Raw genomic sequence first — 18,395 nt, 5'->3', positions numbered from 1 at the left:
GAGAAGAGAGTTGATGGAGTGAGGCCAACCCTAGGAAGCAAGGGTATGGAAGAGGTATGGCTCCCCTCTCCTTCCCACCCCCTCTTTCCCACATAGGTGGGAGAGAACCCCTACCCCAAACAGAGAAGAGGGGGTCGCACCCCTTGCCCTTCTTCCATTTTGTATTCTCTGCAATTATCGTAAAGAAGAAACTAGAGAAGTAATGGATGGCAAAGATCCCTACCAATTTACTCAGAAGAAGATAGTTTTCATACTTCATACAGCAGAAGAAAGAACCTCCTCTTTTCACTGTGCAAATAAGTGCCACAGCAAATGAAACATCACAACCAGTAAAGCCAGTCTCAGTGTATCCAACAGATACATTGAAACAATTCGTCAACTCTCCAAGTCACATCCTTCAACCTAATAAAGTGTTATCTTAAATGGGACAAGTTTGGCTGAGATCTAGATGGGTTTGATCTTAAAATGCAGACCAATAAGGGAGAACACAAAGCACTTCAAGTCCTGCAACCACATGCCACCGGCAGACAGATATCAATACCTGAATTAACCCATAACAATACTATTAATTTATATGGAGGTATAAGAATGGAAAACTGTTCGAAATAAAGATCAAGTGGCAGAAATGCAAGGTATACAGCCATATTCTGGGGTTAAAAGTTTGCTATTGTCAAGCTGCAAGCTGTCTGAATGAGTTTGCACCAATCAGATAAAGAAATTACAATTTTCAGTTTTTTTTTTTTTTAGTATGATTAGAATTTCATAGAGAAAAACCAAAAATATAAAGGATGGGCTAAAGATTAACCAAACCATAAATAAATAAATAAAAAATAAAATTAACATCAAAAGAGGATAAATTCCCCACAAAAAGATTTACCAAAGCAATTCTATGACAAATTGCATGAACCCAACGAATTTTGTTGCTGACAACAAAGCTCCTTGATCTCATAATAATGTGAAGAAAACCCTCCACAGGGGTTTCCTCCCAGTAATAAATCAAGAAATGACCATTAAAGATTCTCCCTCAACCACTAATGGACAAGAATAATCCTCCTGGAAAACCCAAAGACTGCAAAGGAGCACATGGAACTCTGCCTTAGATGAATCACATTGTCCAAAGTTTCAGTTTTCTTTTGTTGAATTAGTTCATTTTTGCAATTGAAAAATCTAGTCATCTCAGGAAGAGTTTCATAATGCCCCAGAGGAGGCCATCAAGTGGTCACCCTTCACAAGATGCCTCACTTAAAACAGAAAAGGCAACAAACTTTTCAAAGTTTCCATGACGAGTTTGTGACCTGTAATAGACAGCAGATGAGAGGAAGGACTAGTCTTTTCCTAGAGGAGGTACCTGCAGGGCCTTAACAAAGTGAAGCTCAAAAGTCTTTGAGTAACTCAACAGAATGACAGGGGGAGGCCAATCCGATTGGAAAAAATTAAGCTGAAAAAGAGGGGGCCTACCACAATAGGTAGTTTAGTACATTCTCATCCCTATGTGATTCCTAGACATCTTTCATAGTGTCAAGGAATGTTCAACCTGAATTTAATCCATTTTAATATTTCTAGAACTTTATTCATAAAAGAATTTCTCCTGCTGTGGATTCCCAATAAAAATCTTGAACAGATGAGCTGCAATCAATGAGTAGACAAGTTGCTTCTGTTATTCGCCTTCAAGGAAAGGTAATTACGATCCTTTTAGGACTCCAAAAAACTAAATTAAACAACTTCTTACTTCTAAGCAACTTCCTACTTCCAAGTAACTTCTACCCCTGACTTCTTACCTTTAAATAACTTCTACTCCTAACTTAATTTGTTACACATGAAAAATCCCTAACTCATAATGGAAACTAAGCCAAGTTGGTGTCTCATTTTTAAACTTACTTGTCTAAACTTTACAAATAATGCAATAACAAACATGTCCCTTATTATTGTGTGCTATCATTGCACCCTCTCAAGGTTCGACTACAATCGATGTTTTTTTGCCATCCATTGCCCCATGGTCACGGCCTTTGATAGATGTCTGCTCCTGAGAGAGAATCAATTGGCAAGTGAGTTAAAAACATCGAACCTGATTTCATGCAAAAGAACCTAAGCAGAGGCTCCACTTCTTGAAGGAAAAAGTTTAGTAGGAATACTTGTTGGTTGGCTCCTTGGAAAATGTTTGCCTTCACACAGATAACGAAGCGTTCAACTTGTAGCTGAACATCACCTACAAGCTAATGGAGTGTAGAACCAGTGGGGTCCTTGTGAAGCTCTACCCCAAGGAAGTTAACACAAGTTGGATGTTGTTGAGCCTTAGTAAGGATATGGACATTGTCTTGGGGTTCATGAGTCTCAACACAAGGGATCAATATGAGGAAACTTTCAGGACTCTCTTATTGGACAATTTCTACTAATGGTGAGTTAGCCTTCTTGTACAAACAAGTCATAGCTACATCTTGCCTCTTCTCTAGTGGAGGTGGTGCCATACTTTCTTCCATTGTAGTCTCAATTGGAGGACTGCTTGTCATGGTTGATGGTTGCATTATAGCGAAGAGAACATGTAAGGAGATTTCCAATCCAATTTCATCTTCCTCTAAGACAATCTTGTAGTCTTCTTGTAGTAGATAAGAGGAAAATCAAGTTTGGCATGGCAAGGCCGAAAGGTGCCATTATGTGATACAGAGAAGTCTCCTAAAATGAGAATGTTGAAGAGGAGTGTGTATAGCGGGAAGGAGTGTGGTTGTGGTAGGATAACTTGTGAAAGAGATGACTTGGAATACGACTAGGAGGTGGGTAACGATGAGGGGTAAGGTGAAACAAGGTGTGAGGGAATAATAATGAAGTATAGAATAAGTTACATGTGGTAGGCGAAGGTGGTTTGATAGGTGAAGGTAGACGGATTTGTGGAAGGGTTAGAAGAGTGGCAGGTGAAGGAAAAATGCTACCTCTTTCATCAATTCATGAATGGGAGGGAGGCCGAGAGTATAATTTATCAAACCGAGCAAACAAGGCTACTATTTTGGTGGAAAAGTTCTTTGTTTTGTATTCATCTCAGACATAACATCCTTCTCCATACTTTTGAGTTATAAAATTTGTGTTTGGTCACTCGCAACTTGATTCTAGTACAACTTTTCCTTCTTCTAACTTTGATTGCTCTTTATAAAAAGTCGGACTAAGAAACCCCGTTTCTCATATTCGAACTAGACTCACATATCTTTCTTTGGAGATATAATTTGTTATGTAAAGTCTCATTATTGATAACACAAAGTGTCAAAAGATTAATGTTTCCTGCAACCGCTTGTAACCTTCCTATTGCCCAACCATTATTGCTTTTGATGCCATATTTCTCTTTGTGGAAAATTGGGTTCATAAAATTTTTGTTTTGTTAGAAAGTAGACTCCTAAAGCTTTATACCGGGGTATAGTTTGTAATATAAAAATTATACCTTGTAATATAAAAATTGTATGGAAAAACTATTATGATATCACTTGATGTAGAACCATAGATTAAGAATAGGGTTTGCACCCATTTGAGAGAAAGAAAGAGATAAAGAGAACTCCAACAACTAAAATTTTAACAAGATGACTAAAAAGTAAAGTAGGGCTTGAATCCAACATACTTCAATCTTTCTCCTCATCCTCGTAAATAAGAATTAAATACAATCCTTTTAGGACTCCACAAACTAAAATAAACAACTTCTTACTTCTAAGCAACATCTTACTTTTATGTAACTTCTACTCCTAAGTTCTTATTCTTTAAGTAATTCTGCTCCTAGCCTAATTTGTTCAATATGAGAGACTTTCCTAATTCAAGATGGAACCCAAGCCAAGTTGGTATCTCCTTTCTAAATTTTCAATTCTGCCATTTTACTTAAAAAGTAATTATAGGTATGCCTTGTGCTATCATTAAGGCTAGATTAAAAACTTTAGAAAGGACGCACCAACTTGGTTTGGCTTCCATTATGAATTGGGAAACTCTCATTTGGAAAAAAAAATAAGGTTCAAAGTAGAAATTTAAGTAGAAGTAGGAAGCTAGGAGTAGGAGTTACTTAGAAGTAGAAAGTTGCTTAGAGATACAAAGGTGTTTAATTTAATTTTTGAAGTACTAAAAGAATTAAAAAAGGAAAAGGGCTAAAACAGGTTAGATTCAAACCCTTGTTTATTTTTTATCTTCTTGTCAATTTTATAGCTATTAGAATTCTTCCTATCTCTCTCTTTCTCTTAAATTCGTGCAAACCCTATTCGATATCAAGGGCTTTATACCAAGTGGTATCAGAGCAATTCTTCCCTCATCCTTCACCTATGATTTTTATATTAAAAATTATAACTTACGGAAAACTTTCTGAGTCTACTTTCCAACAAAACAAAACTTTAATTAATCCAAATAAAAATCAGCATCAAAGGTAGTGAAGATTGGGTAACAGGAGAGTTACGAGCAATAGCAAGAAGCCTCAATCTTTTGATATTTTGTGCCATCAACAACAAGATATATAGTGAATCATATCTCCAAAGAAAGATAGATGAGTCTAGTTTCTAACACAAAAATGGTTTCTTAATCCAATTTTTCTCTAGAGTGAAATTAAAGTTGGAAGAAGTTAAAGGTCATGCTAGAAGCAAGTTGCGAGTGGCTAAACAAAATTTTTATGGTTCTAAGTATAGAGAAGAATGTTATGTTTGAATTAAATAGTTCATATCAAGAAACTTTTTTCCAAGATAGCAGTCCCACTTGTTCAGCTAAATAAATTAGACTCTTGGCCAGCCTCCCACTCACAAATCAGCAAAAGAGGTAACCCCTTTTCCCCACCTATCACCAATGGAAACCACCCTCCTATACCTCCCACAAGTCCATATCCCTTCACCCACTAAACGGCCCTCGCCTGCCACACATAATCTATTTCACAATTCACCACTCATCCCTCACAACTTGCTTCACCTTACCCCCACGTTTTTACACTTTCACCATAACCCACCTCTCAATCGTATTCCTCATCATCATTACTTTCAAAAATCTTCCAGCCACAGTCACACTCTTCCTTCCCCGTCATACACCCTCCTATTCAACATTCTCACTTTGGAGACTCCTCTTCCCTACATGATGGCACCCTCCAACCTTGTTGTGCCATATTTGATTTTCTTTATCTTCAAATGGAAGAAGAGCAAAGGAATCTCTAGGAGGAAAATGAAAACAAGCTAAAAATCTCCCTCCACTATAGTATAGGCTCAACCCATGCCAATAGTCTTTCACTTGAGACTACAATAGATGAAAACATATTGCTACCGTGACTAGAGGAGATGCAAGATGGAGTTGTAACTTGTTTGCACGAGAAACCTAACTCACTAGTAGTAGAGATCGTCCTGTCAAAGAGTCCTGAAAGCTTACTCTCGTTGATCCCTTGTGCTACACCTGATGAATCCAAGACAATGCCCATCTTTTTATTAAACCTCAACAACATCTAACTTGTGTTAACTTCCTTGGGGTAGAGCTTCACAAGGACCCATCAGTTCTACACTCCACCAACTTGTAGGTGACCTCTAGTCACACGTTGAATGCTACGTTATAGGTGTGAAGACAACCTACCCCAACAGACTACTAGCAAGTATTCTTACTCAACTCTTTTCTTCAAAAAGTGGAGGCCCCTCCCAAGTTTTTGTGCAAAATATCACATTCGATTCCTTATGGCATCTGGCACGTGTTAGTTTATCCTTCATTTGGAACAAACATCTATCCATGCCAAGATCATGTGAGAGGGATGCAATGATAGCACATGAATAATAATGGGCTTATTCGTAAGTATCTTATAAGTAGAAGGGTAAATGAGAAAGCTTAAAAAGGAGGCACCAACTTGGCTTGGCTTATATTATGAATTAGGGAAGTGTCTCTCTGGAGCAAATTACGTTAGGAATAGGAGTTATGTAGAAGTAGGAAATTTCTCAAAAGTAAGAAGTTATTTAATTTAGTTTTCAAAGTCCTAAAAGGATTGTAATTAATTCTTATTTAAGAAGAAGAAGAGAAGTGCTCAAGGATTCAAGCATGATTAAGAGGTATCAAGAGGTATCAGATCAATTCTTCCCTCCAATTTCATATCTACATCCCACGATTTTTATATCACAAATTAACACCGTGCAGAAAAAGTTTTGTGAGTCTACTTTCCAACACGATAAATTTTTTATCAATCCCATTTTTCTGCAAAGAGAAATTAGCATCGAAAGTAACAAAAATCGAGTAGCAAGAAAGTCACAAGCAGCAACAAGAAGCTTCAATCCTTTGACGATTTGTGCCATCAATAACACAACAATATATAACAAATCTAACACAAATTACAATTTCTTAATCCGATTTTTCAACAGAGAGAATTCAATATTGATATAAGCAATGGTTGTGCTGGAAGCAAGTTGCAAGCAGCTAAAGGACCAACCTTATCTATTAGTTTCAAAGTAGTTCGCATGGTTCCTTCTCATGTAGCCCCTTCAAAGCCACTCAGGGTCTAACTGAGGACAACGTACTAACAACCAGATAGTGGTGTTCTATTAGATAAGGGTTCTTGTGATCCTCCTACTTTGCCATCACCTGCTTTTTGGGTGAGTCTCGAGCTTTGTCATCATCACCATCTCTTCGTAGTGATGCCCCAATTCTGTTTGGACCAGATGATTGCCCTATTGCTCTTCATGAAGAACAATAATGTACTACAGAGTATCCTAGTGCTACAAACGTATTCCCTAATTATTCTCTCCTATGCATTTCTTGGTTAATTCTATAGATTCTATTTCTAGTTCAAGAAATCCTGTAAAGACCTTTTCTCATTTTGGCTGGAACACAACTATAGAAGAGGAAATGGCAGCCTTATCCAAGAGCAAAATTTTGCACTTGACTGCTAAATGGTAAGTGTGTTATTGATTGTTAGTGAGTCTTCACCATTTAAGTGGCATCCTAATAGCTTGAATTAAAGACTCAAGGTCCATCTTGTTGTCAAAGGGAAAGATCTTATAATTTTTTTTTTCAGAAAGATTCTTATAAAAAAAATTTCTAGTGTAAAAAGGTAATTGCGTTCATGTAATACTATCTATGGCGGTTAATCTTGATTGACCTCTATTTCAGATTGAAATCACACACACTTTTCTTCAGGGGAGAATCAGGTATATGTGTTGAAGAACTCGATATGTGGAGCTCAAACATCCTCTCCTTGAGCATAGTTTGATAGACTTAGTGCAGTAATTCAATCATGTGGTTTTACATAATGTGCTGTCTACTATGTGTTAAAAAAAAAAGAGTAACACTCATATTATTATTCTGATGATATATGTGGTTATCCTACATCAAATTTGCAACTCAATGAAAAACTAACATGACTCGATATCAACATCCACACATTCCTTGCCTCTAGGTGAAGATAGAATAGTCAACAAAAAAATATATGTATATCACAATGCTAAAGACAGGAAACACTAGATCTCTGCCCTTGGTGAACCCACCAGTTCAAACTGATACAGCTAATGTTTAGGTTAACCATCCAAACTGTGAGCAACTAAGAAAGAGAAACCAAAGAAAAAAACCCTGAGAAAATGACAAAAAGTCCAATTTGTGGTAAGTCCAGATTGCATGCCTCCTAAATCCTAATGGTCCAAAAAGCGCAACAAAAGCACCAAATGATATAATTCATTGGACAGAAAGACCTTCAACACCATGATTAAAGCCATCCAGCTCAAAAGCTCAAGCTTAGTGCGGAGTGCTCCATCCCAAGTTCCTATGCTGAGATGTGGATCACTCTAAAACTTGTATAGGACCATCATTAACACTTCCCCTTCCATGCAAGCCTTCTTTGTAGCTCAAAACACAAGGATCACATCGGATGGAGACCCATCGTTCTTTGCTCTAATACCATGCAAAAGTGCATTCAACTCAAAAGTTTGAACTTAGAGCAGAGATGTCTAACCTGAGTTCTTATATTAGGTTGAGGGCACCATAAATCCATGTGAGACTATCTCACCGGAGCTACTACCTTTTTACCTTACTACAAGTTCTCTAGTATGATGTTTCAAATCCTTACCAAGCTCATGTGGCAAACCTTGTCAAACAAAACATAACAGAAATTTGTCTTGATAGTTCTTAAGTGCAAATTTTTGTATGGCTGCACCATCCAACAAATAAGAAATACTAAGTTTTTACAAGCAGCCGATAGCATAGTTGGGAACTGGCCAATGACCCCGCCGACAAAGAGAAAATGAGAAATAATCAGCACAGAAACATACTACAGCTCTTAGGACATGATTCGTCACAAAACCAAATAATAATTCCTATAAAATCCAAAGTTTTAAATGAAAAGACAACCAAGGACAATAAATCTAAAGAGAGCAGACAAAGCATGGACAGAAAAAGAGGGAGAAAAACAAGTTAATACCAACCTGAACAAGGTAATAGAAAATACGAAGCCCTTCAGGATCTTTGCTACTCTGAACATCAACAAGAGAACCTATTTTTGAAGTAGTAAAAGAGATATGCTCGTTCCCCATCACAATCTCCAGCTCTTGCCTCCCGACACGGTCAGGCTCCGGCCAGTTATTGTCGTCCTCCTTCATTATCTGAAAACTCGTAATCAAAATACCAAGACCAAACATGAAAATCATAGAACGAGAAAGGGAAAAATAAATAAAACACACAGAAGAAAAAACGGCAAAAAAGTGAACTACAACCTCGCTTTCAGCTATGATTCTACGGCATTCTTTGAGAACAGCAGGCGTTAGAAATACTTCTTTCCGGATCATGGTATCGTTCTTGTAATTCGAATTGTTGGCATAACGGAGCTTGCCATCAGGCCGAAACTCAAACTCGAGAAATTCGTGGCCGAACTTGCCCTTATGGCCGACGTAGTAACGAAGGTAGAACTCCCCTTGACCGTCCGCAGCCATGGTCGTCTTCTACCCTCCAGAGAGGTGCCCCCAACTTCTAAAAGGATCGCAGGAAGTCGGTAACCAGAAGAAGTGGGCTTCAACTGAGAAGTAACCGAATACCGTTACACGTTCCGATTACTTCATCTTCTACCCTGCTCTGTTTCTTTTTTTTCTCATGTAAAGGAAGTTCCTTTATGCAACAGTGATCTGATTGAGCATGGTAACCTTCTTGAATGGCAAATTTGGCCGAGTCAATCGAGTTTACAATCATTTGACCATGAAGAGTGAGAGTCTATTTATTTATTTAAATAAAATTAATTATTTATTTAAGTATTTTATTATATATATATATATTAATCAAATTAAAAAATCTTAACTTATGTTTAATTATTTATTAAATTTAACAAGTTGAAATTTATCTTAGTTTATTGACAGGATATGTAAACAAAATTATCTTATAAAGATTAAATCAATCAGAGTAATTTTATATAATAAAATATCCTTTTTTTTTATATAAATTAATAATTTAATATTATATTTGATTTCTAATTTAAGAGTGAAAATTTAGATATTACAAATGTAACAATTTGATTAAGTATTTGGATATTACAAAATAAGTATTTGTTTAATCATTTTATTTTTATATATTTAAATAATTAATTAATTTAAACTTATTTTAAAAATTATTTATTAATTTAAAAGTTAATGATTATTTTATTTTAGTAAAAAAATGTCTAAAATAAAGTTAAAAATAAAATACCCTTTTTATTTATATAATTTTTTTAAATAATATTTCATGACTTTTTTAAGAGTGAGAATTTAGATATTGTAAAATTAATAATTTGATTAACATTTGGATATTATAAAAGTAAAATTTTGTTTAATCATTTTATACACATTTATATATATTAAATAATATTAATTTATTATTAATTTAAAACAAGTTTAAATACATTTTAGTTTATTTAAATAAAACTATCTTATAAAATTAAATCTATAAAAGTAGTTTTGTATAATAAAATACCATTTTTTACATAAACTTATATTTTTAATATTAGATTTTGTTGAATTTATGAAAAAGATAAATACTTTGTTAACTTCATAAACTTATTATAATTACAGTACATGAAACTCTATTTATAATAGATAAAGGTAATAGAATCCAATTAAACCCAAACTTTAACACTTAAAAGATAAGTCTTAACATAATTAAATAACTCAAAATAAATAAAAAGACAAATATAACTCAAACTAGGACATGACCATAAGGTAAATATGCCTTTGTGGGTCTTTCTTGATCTTCCGACTTATGTGATAAGGATACCAGCTTGTGGGTTTTCCTTAGTCATGTAACCCATATTATAATACTATTAGATATGTTTTAATTAATATTTAAAGAGTGAGAATTTAGATATTAAAAAGTAACAATTTAATTAAATATTTATGAAAGTCAAAATCGTTTAAGTGTTTTATTTTTAATATTTAATTAAATAAATAAAATTTATTTTATTTTTAAAAATATTTATTAATTCAGACAAGTAAAAATCTATTTTAATTTACTAATCCCCCATATTAAAGTGCACTAATCCCCCATAAGTATTATCCATATTTGCTCCGTTTAATAAACAGAAAATAATAATCGGGTAAAATTACCCGATCGAGCGTCTGCTTTCCGGTTTATAATGGAGCTCCTTTACAGGCTTTACATATACGTATTCGAAGCTGTAGCATCCAGAAACTTCCCCCGACCCCTCTAAAACCCTAAACCATGCGACATTGACGAGTGACTACGAATTACAAGCGTGAATAGTCTCACCCCTTCACTCTCTCTCTCTCTCTGCAATTCCGCTAGGTGGTTTCGCCAAAATGCACTCTCTCTCGAGGCGCTCCGTCTCCAGGATCCTTCGCTCCGGCGCTGCTCGCTATCCAGCTTTGGCTCCTACTGCTTCCACGGTTCGTGAGTTCTCCTGCCTCCGGCTGTTTTCCAAATTCACTATTTCGTAATCTTCGACTCAGTTTTTGTTGGTGGTGTCTTTCCGGCGCTTGCATGTCTCCATTCCTCTAATACTTTCTCACATCTTTCACCTACTAGAATTTCGGCGCCTTTCCTTTTATTTGTAAGGAAGCATTCGTTTTTGTTGGTTGATTTCTGTGCATGCGTACTTGGTTTGAGTTGTTGGGACTTTGGGTGCTCGTTTCTTATTTTTGAGGATCGTGTCTTTGTAGTGTGTTTTGAATGTGTATGTACTGTCTAACATTTCCTTATCGCGGTTATAGTGTTTGTGATGGAATTTGAACTGCTGTTGCCTCTCTCTTTAATGTTTTTAATTGGTTTTTCTCTAGCGGATTATGTGCACTTTTCTTGAATAGAAATTACTCCGTTAATTGATGCAAGAACATGGTCTGGACATAGCCCAGTTCTGGGTTTGTGTATTTGTTTCCGTTTGTCCTTTAGTTTTCCGCTTACGCAGATTTTGTTAAATTGAAACTTTATCTGTTGGCATAACTTCTCTGCGAGGTAAGATTCCTGCTTCTAATTTTTATCTTTTCTTTATCCTTTTTGTGGAATATTCGATATAAGAGAGTCTTACTTTTGGTTTACTTACTTGGATAGTACTGTTAGTACTTCCTGTGTTCTCTAACATATGGCTACTGACGAGTTTGTATCTTCTGCACTGTCGTCTTTTCCAGGTCCCTGGTGGAGATTCTAATGCTTCTGCTTCTACAAGTAGAAGGTATTCTGCTCTTACTGGAAGAAAAAGTACCATCTCTGAATCTGTACTGAACTGGAATAAAAGAAATGGCTTTGCTGCCATCCGATTTGAATCGGCCGCCGCCACAGCAAATGCGTCTAGTCCGCCAGCTGAAAAATTTGAATATCAAGCTGAGGTACGACTCATAGACTGAAATATGTGGTCTTTTAGTTTTAGATTATATACTTTTATGATGATTTTAGCACATTTGAAACAAATTTGCTACCGCTAGCATTTGAAACAAATTGTTATCTCATTGCAGGTCAGTCGCCTCATGGACCTCATCGTTAACAGTTTATATAGCAATAAAGAAGTGTTCCTTCGGGAACTGATTAGGTGAATCTTCGTTGCTTGCACTTCAGTTATCTTATTAGCTTATGTCTGTCCCTTTTTTTTCTCTTGTTGTATTGTTTATAAAATGTCTTACCACTTTTCAAATCCTTTACATGCTATTTTGGGCCAATGGCCATTTCAAGAGCTAGGTCTATATGTCCTGCAATCTGATAATGCCAACTCAGAGAGTGATGCATCCAGAGTAGCCTGTGTTCTAATTTCATGAAGTCAAATGATTCATATCTACCCGTTTAACTTGTATGCCTACCTCTTTTGCTTTTAAGACAAAAATATGTAACGGTTGATGCTCTATGAACAAGGGCCATTGTCAATTTCAGTACAGTATCAGAATGAGGAGCACATATTTTGTTGTTGTCATTTTTCACTAGTAGAATGGGTACTGGAGAATGACTGGTTCTCTCCTTGTGTAATGTGATATTTTTTATGCTTGATTTATAAAAGTCTGGCTTTAAAAAGTGGACTTTTTCTTTTTTTAAATGTAATTTTCAGCAATGCAAGTGATGCCCTGGATAAATTGCGTTTTTTGAGTGTCACTGAGGCGGGACTTTTGAAGGATGCAGTTGATCTTGACATTCGTATTCAAACAGACAGTGAGAATGGAACCATCAGTATTACGTAAGTTTCATACAGCTTTTAGGTTGTCCCTTTTGATTTAATTTAGGACATTTGAGAGCAAAAAACACATTTGCATACTTGTGCAGAGATACTGGCATTGGCATGACTCGACAAGAACTTGTTGACTGTCTTGGAACTATTGCACAAAGTGGAACAGCAAAATTCTTGAAGGCATTGAAGGTGAGCCTCCATCCTTCATGACCCCTAAGCTCAAATTACATTTGCCATTTTTGAGGTGTTGGTGTTCTAAAAAGGTTAGCATCTTGATCTGCAGGATAGCAAGGATGCTGGTGCTGACAACAATTTGATTGGACAATTTGGTGTTGGATTTTATTCGGCATTTCTGGTTTCAGATAAGGTACGGCTTAATTTCTGTGATAGTATTTGCATCATACACAATAATATAGGTAGCACTGGAATTTGTTTGAACATTCTTGAGTATTAGAATATGTCATTGGGTCTTTTGACTAGATGCCAAGAACTAAATTCTATGAGCAAGTCAGTAAGTAATAAATGCAGGGAAAAATCAAGTATCTCGAGAGGCCCTTCAGTGGATGCCTCATTGGCTCAAAGTATCTTTTGGCATGGCATTGATTTCTTTATTTTACTCCTCGTTATTATAGCACACTCTCTGGTGTCTGTAGGTTGTTGTATCAACGAAGAGTCCAAAATCTGATAAGCAGTATGTATGGGAAGGAGAAGCCAATGCTAGCTCCTACACAATTCGAGAGGAGACAGATCCTGACAAACTGATTCCAAGAGGAACTTGTCTGACTCTCCATCTTAAGGTTCGTGGGTGACATATACTTCCTATTTCTTTAACCTGTGCATTGTCTTAAATTTTCTTGCTAATGCGTCCTTTTACAGCGTGATGACAAGGGTTTTGCTCACCCAGAAAGGATTCAGAAGCTTGTGAAGAACTACTCGCAGTTTGTTTCTTTTCCAATTTATACATGGCAGGAGAAGGGCTTTACGAAAGAGGTACATTTTTTATGTAATTGTGTATATCTCACGTGCATTTCTTTCAAAAGTTTATTTATTGACCTTTGCATATGTTGTTAAACAGGTTGAAGTTGATGAGGATCCATCTGAGGCCAAGAAGGAAGGAGAGGAGGATACAAAAGCTGAAGTAAGTCTGTTCTTTCTAATCTTTTCTTTATGAAAACATATGAATTGGAGGGTTCTTTTTTCCTGATATATTCGTATGTTGTTCTTCACAGAAGAAGAAGAAGACTAAGACTGTTGTGGAGAGGTACTGGGACTGGGAGCTCACAAATGAAACCAAACCTATATGGGTATGTCCAGGAAGCCGATTTGCTTGAAAGGAACATTCATTGGCCTCTCTTACCATTCAATGTGTATTTTTCTCATCTGAATGACCTTTTCAGCTTAGAAACCCTAAAGAGGTCACTACTGAGGAGTACAACGAATTTTACAAAAACACCTTCAACGAGTATTTGGAGCCTTTAGCATCATCCCACTTCACTACAGAGGTATGCATTTTATAGCGAATAGAGGCTAATTATTCAACAATATACTTTTTGAATTTTCTAAAAGTCACTGTTTTCTTTCTTGATGATCGGTGGATCTATAATGTAGGGAGAGGTAGAATTCAGGTCTGTACTTTTTGTGCCAGCTGTGAGCCCCATGGGGAAAGAGGATATTGCAAACCCCAAAACGAAAAACATAAGACTCTATGTTAAGCGTGTTTTCATTTCAGATGACTTTGATGGGGAGCTGGTAAGTGGTCTTGATCATGATTTATCTTCTCTCTAGAGAAGTATATCAACAAATTATTTAGAGGTTTCCTAATCTCCTGTTTTTGTTTGATCAGTTCCCAAGATATCTGAGCTTTGTAAAAGGTGTTGTGGATTCCCATGACCTTCCTCTCAACGTGTCACGTGAAATACTCCAGGAAAGTCGTATTGTAAGTACATGGTCCTATAAGAAACATAGTGGAAAGAAATACTTGATGCTCTCTGGAATTTTTTGGAGTTGGTTACGTTTGCCTTGCCTGGCCTCAGAATAGGCTTTATTCTATTGTATAATTGGCGGAGGCTTTAGACACTTTTCCTGTAGATTGTTTTGGTAAATTTCTGATCTGTTGGGTAAAAAACAAATCAGAGACTGTGATGATCAGATATATGGCCATCAATATCCTCTCTGCTGTCCTTTTTCTAATTTTTCTTCATTTCTGCTTGAGGTGGGACACTCGGTGCTTCAAAAATCTTTTTTTTTTTTTTTATAAAGAGTGCTTCAAAAATCTTCTAATATGCCTTTTGTAATTGTGTTACTTCCTACTCTGCTAGGTACGAATTATGAAGAAGCGGTTGGTAAGAAAAGCATTTGATATGATATTGGGCATTTCCATGAGTGAGAACAAAGGAGTAAGTGTTTTCCAGTATGTGGCCCCTTTCTCTCTCTGTGAAGCACACTTTTTAATTTTTTTTTTTTTTTGTATATTATTATTGCAGGACTATGATAAATTTTGGGAGAACTTTGGTAAACATTTGAAACTTGGGTGTCTTGAAGATCATCCCAACCACAAACGTATTGCTCCATTGCTTCGGTTCGTCTCGTCTCAAAGTGAGGAAGAGTTGATCAGCTTGGATGAATATATTGAGAACATGAAACCAGAGCAGAAGGATATCTATTATATTGCTGCAGACAGCCTGACTAGTGCAAAGAACACTCCTTTCCTAGAGAGGCTGCTTGAAAAGGACTATGAGGTATATTATTTATCCTGTTTGTACCATGGAATGTCTGGTCCTAACATATTCAATTAAATTTTAGGAAAAAAATGTGTTAGTGTTACTTTCACTGTGCTTTTTTTTTTTTTTTTTTTTTTGAAAAAAGAGTGAATCTTATTAAAAAGAGGGATTAGAGTTTCGGGTGCTGAGTGAGATAAGAGGTGTGCTGAAAGTATCAAGCACAAGAATCAAGCAAAATTACAAAAAACCAATTAAAGGCCAACAGAAGAAATGAAGAAAAACTGGCAAATTTTGTACATCAGAAAATATTTGTTGCTGTGAGTTTTAAAATATCCTGTTGAGTGATGAAATGTATACATGGATAAATTAGATATACATTCACAGCCTTCACATATATCTATAAGGTAAAATAGGCGTGAATCCCTTTTCTGATGACAAGAGTAGTCTAAATCCTATGTCCTATTTCATCCATATTTATCTAGAAACTGATATTGGTAGGTCATTTTTTTAAAAAAAAACTGTTAGTAATGGAGGAGTAGATAACACAACAGTTAGGCACATTTAGGTTTGGGCAGTCCCAAAGGAAGATCCTTGAGAATCGAGAGACATCTCTCAAGGGAGAAAGGATTATTAACTTGGTCCATGTCCTATTTCTGATGACGGTACAGGTGTTGTTCTTGATTGATCCGATTGATGAGGTTGCTGTCACAAACCTCAAGTCCTACAAGGAGAAGAATTTTGTTGACATTAGCAAGGAAGACTTGGATTTGGGTTAGTCATGCAAAGTTTTTTGCTTATATTTTCTTACTTTGTTTTTGCGAATCTGTCTGTTTTGAATTTTAGATCTTTCTAACAGGTGACAAGAATGAGGAGAAGGAAAAGGAAATGAAACAGGAATTTGGGCAAACTTGTGAGTGGATCAAGAAGCGACTTGGTGACAAGGTTGCAAGTGTACAAATTTCAAATCGTTTAAGCACTTCACCTTGTGTTCTGGTATCTGGGAAGTTTGGGTGGTCTGCCAACATGGAGAGGTGAGGATAATCAATTATCATTGACAATGTTGGTCGGCCATATTGCATTTTTTTTTTTTTTTTTTGAGAGGGCATGGCGGGATTAGAAGTCGCGATCTGACGCTCCTGGTTGTAAAGAGAATACCATCAGACCACACGGCATTTTATTGATACATGTTTTTCCTTCTTTGTAGGTTGATGAAGGCACAAACTGTCGGTGATACCAGTAGTCTGGAGTTTATGAGAGGGAGGAGAGTCTTTGAGATCAATCCAGAGCACCCTATCATTAAGAACTTGAATGTGAGCCAAATGCTTCATTTATTGCTAATATTATCTTAGAGGCTTATCAGTTTGTACTTGCTAATTTTCTTTTGCTTTGCTGTTGTTGTGCTGCAGGCTGCATCCAGCAGTTGCCCTGACGACCCTGAAGCACTGAGGGCCATTGATCTACTATATGACACAGCTCTAATCTCTAGCGGCTTCACTGTAAGTATTTTATCTGGATTCTCTCATGTTTCTCACTTGATAAAACACAAGCAATATCTTCCACCCAAGGGAAACTACAAAGGTCATAACATTCTTTTACCTGTTTGAAGCAGTTGCTTTACATGGTTGAAAATTGGAAGATAATTTTCTTACCATATAGCACAGCTGTGCTTACACTTGCATCTGTTTCTTCTGAATGCAGCCTGATAATCCATCCCAACTTGGTGGGAAAATCTACGAGATGATGGGATCTGCTCTGTCTGACAAATGGGGCGCAATAACTGCAAGCCAATCGGCTGGATCAGGAAGAGCAGAGACCCTTGAAGCAGAAGTGGTGGAACCAGTCCAAGCTGGAGGACAATAAGTGACAGGTCTGCATTTGGGTTGTCAAAAGTTTGATCTATTTTTGGTAGAACTAAGTGTATAACCTTGGTAGGTGCTAGGCTATTTACGAGGATATGATTTTCATTTGTCTAAATGAAAACTGAAGTGTCATTCGACGAAGCAAATTATACATGAAGAAATTGATCTGAGGTCTTCACTTCTGACATTAATAGGAAGATTAGGATCTCCCTCGAGAAGGGGAAGAACTAGGGACTACAAGAATACAGATTCGCAAGACCGCCAAGAGATTTGTTGCTCTTGAGCTCGGTAATTCGCATAATTGGGAGGGGGAGGAGGCCCTGCGCACGCCCCCTCCGTTTTCATCTGCTCTATCTGTCAAGCAAAGAAACTCCCGTTCTCTGCAACTCTCTTTGCTTGGCTCGGATAGGGGTGATGAAAAGCGAGACCAACATTGTGATCTGTTTTGACTATTTATTGTTTATTCCAAAATTTTATAATATATTCTGTTTTTTTTCTATTCTATATATTATACATTCCATTTTATCATTTTATTTTCATAATTTTTCCTTGACGATAAGTGCTTTCTTTTTTTATCAATTTCAGTATTTTTCCTTAATTTCTAATTTTTATTTATCTTGACGAGCGGAGCCTTAAATTGTTATCGAGTTCGAGTCTAATAATTTTCACCGAGTTCCCATTGAGCTTGAGCTTCAACATTGATTTAAAAATTTTTAAAAAATACAAGTCTCGAGTTCGCGTTCTAATATATATTTAAAAATTTTTTAAAAATATATGTCAAATAAATTGTATATAAAATTATACATATATTTTACATAAAATTAGGAATGACCCTTACTTAAAATTAGGGATAAGGGTGGCATCGAATCCAGCTGAGTTCGAACCTTGTTCGAATCGAGTTGAATTTGAGTTCAATCGACCCTAGCTTCAAACCTAAAATTATAATCGAACTTGAGCCTAGTAATTTTAATTGAGGTCAAACTCGAGCTCTAGTTAAGTTTGAACTTAACCTACATTTAATACTCTATATAAAATATATGTCAAATAAATTATATTTAAAATTATGCATACAATTAAAAAAATGAATGATAGGGAAAGTTTAGGATTGAATTTTAATAATAGATTAGAACGCACCAATATTAATATTTTTTACTTCAAATGTTGTCTAATTTATTTTGTAATTTTTTAATCTGGCCATAAATTTACTATGGTCTCTTTAGTGCCCCTAGTTGAAAATTT

The 18,395-nt window shown here is 36.1% G+C and overlaps 2 protein-coding genes across 3 annotated transcripts; one reads left to right on the top strand and one right to left on the bottom strand.

The window, feature by feature from the left end:
• Positions 1-199: 199 nt before the first annotated feature.
• Positions 200-9,065, bottom strand: LOC137941133 (protein mago nashi homolog 2). 2 transcript variants are annotated; one of them, XM_068786411.1, is made up of 3 exons: positions 8,667-9,065; positions 8,379-8,555; positions 200-541 (listed from the first exon to the last, which is right to left on the bottom strand). In XM_068786411.1, exons 1-3 carry the CDS (start codon positions 8,880-8,882, stop codon positions 461-463), a joined length of 474 nt encoding a protein of 157 aa, XP_068642512.1. In that variant the 5' UTR covers positions 8,883-9,065; the 3' UTR covers positions 200-460. The 2 variants fall into 2 exon arrangements, with proteins under 2 accessions (XP_068642512.1, XP_068642521.1); XM_068786420.1 differs by having other exon boundaries at positions 200-504; positions 8,667-9,058.
• Positions 9,066-10,602: 1,537 nt separating this feature from the next.
• LOC137966863 (heat shock protein 90-6, mitochondrial) lies at positions 10,603-17,326 on the top strand. Its single transcript, XM_068813460.1, has 20 exons — positions 10,603-10,817; positions 11,556-11,753; positions 11,880-11,953; positions 12,461-12,586; positions 12,673-12,766; positions 12,861-12,944; positions 13,231-13,374; positions 13,454-13,567; positions 13,653-13,715; positions 13,807-13,881; positions 13,975-14,079; positions 14,186-14,326; positions 14,421-14,513; positions 14,896-14,973; positions 15,061-15,315; positions 15,966-16,068; positions 16,154-16,328; positions 16,502-16,607; positions 16,704-16,793; positions 16,996-17,326. The coding sequence occupies exons 1-20, from the start codon at positions 10,731-10,733 to the stop codon at positions 17,155-17,157; spliced, it is 2,367 nt and encodes a 788-aa protein (XP_068669561.1). The 5' UTR covers positions 10,603-10,730; the 3' UTR covers positions 17,158-17,326.
• The last annotated feature ends 1,069 nt before the right edge of the window (positions 17,327-18,395 follow it).

Source organism: Aristolochia californica, unplaced genomic scaffold (genome assembly GCF_029961685.1).
Source record: "Aristolochia californica isolate CCGP_79_NKW_82.1479 unplaced genomic scaffold, dmAriCali1.0.hap1 SCAF_10, whole genome shotgun sequence".
NCBI classification, from domain to species: domain Eukaryota; kingdom Viridiplantae; phylum Streptophyta; class Magnoliopsida; order Piperales; family Aristolochiaceae; genus Aristolochia; species Aristolochia californica.
The sequence above is the reverse complement of the archived record's forward strand: the minus strand, read 5'-3'. Positions and strand labels throughout refer to the sequence as shown.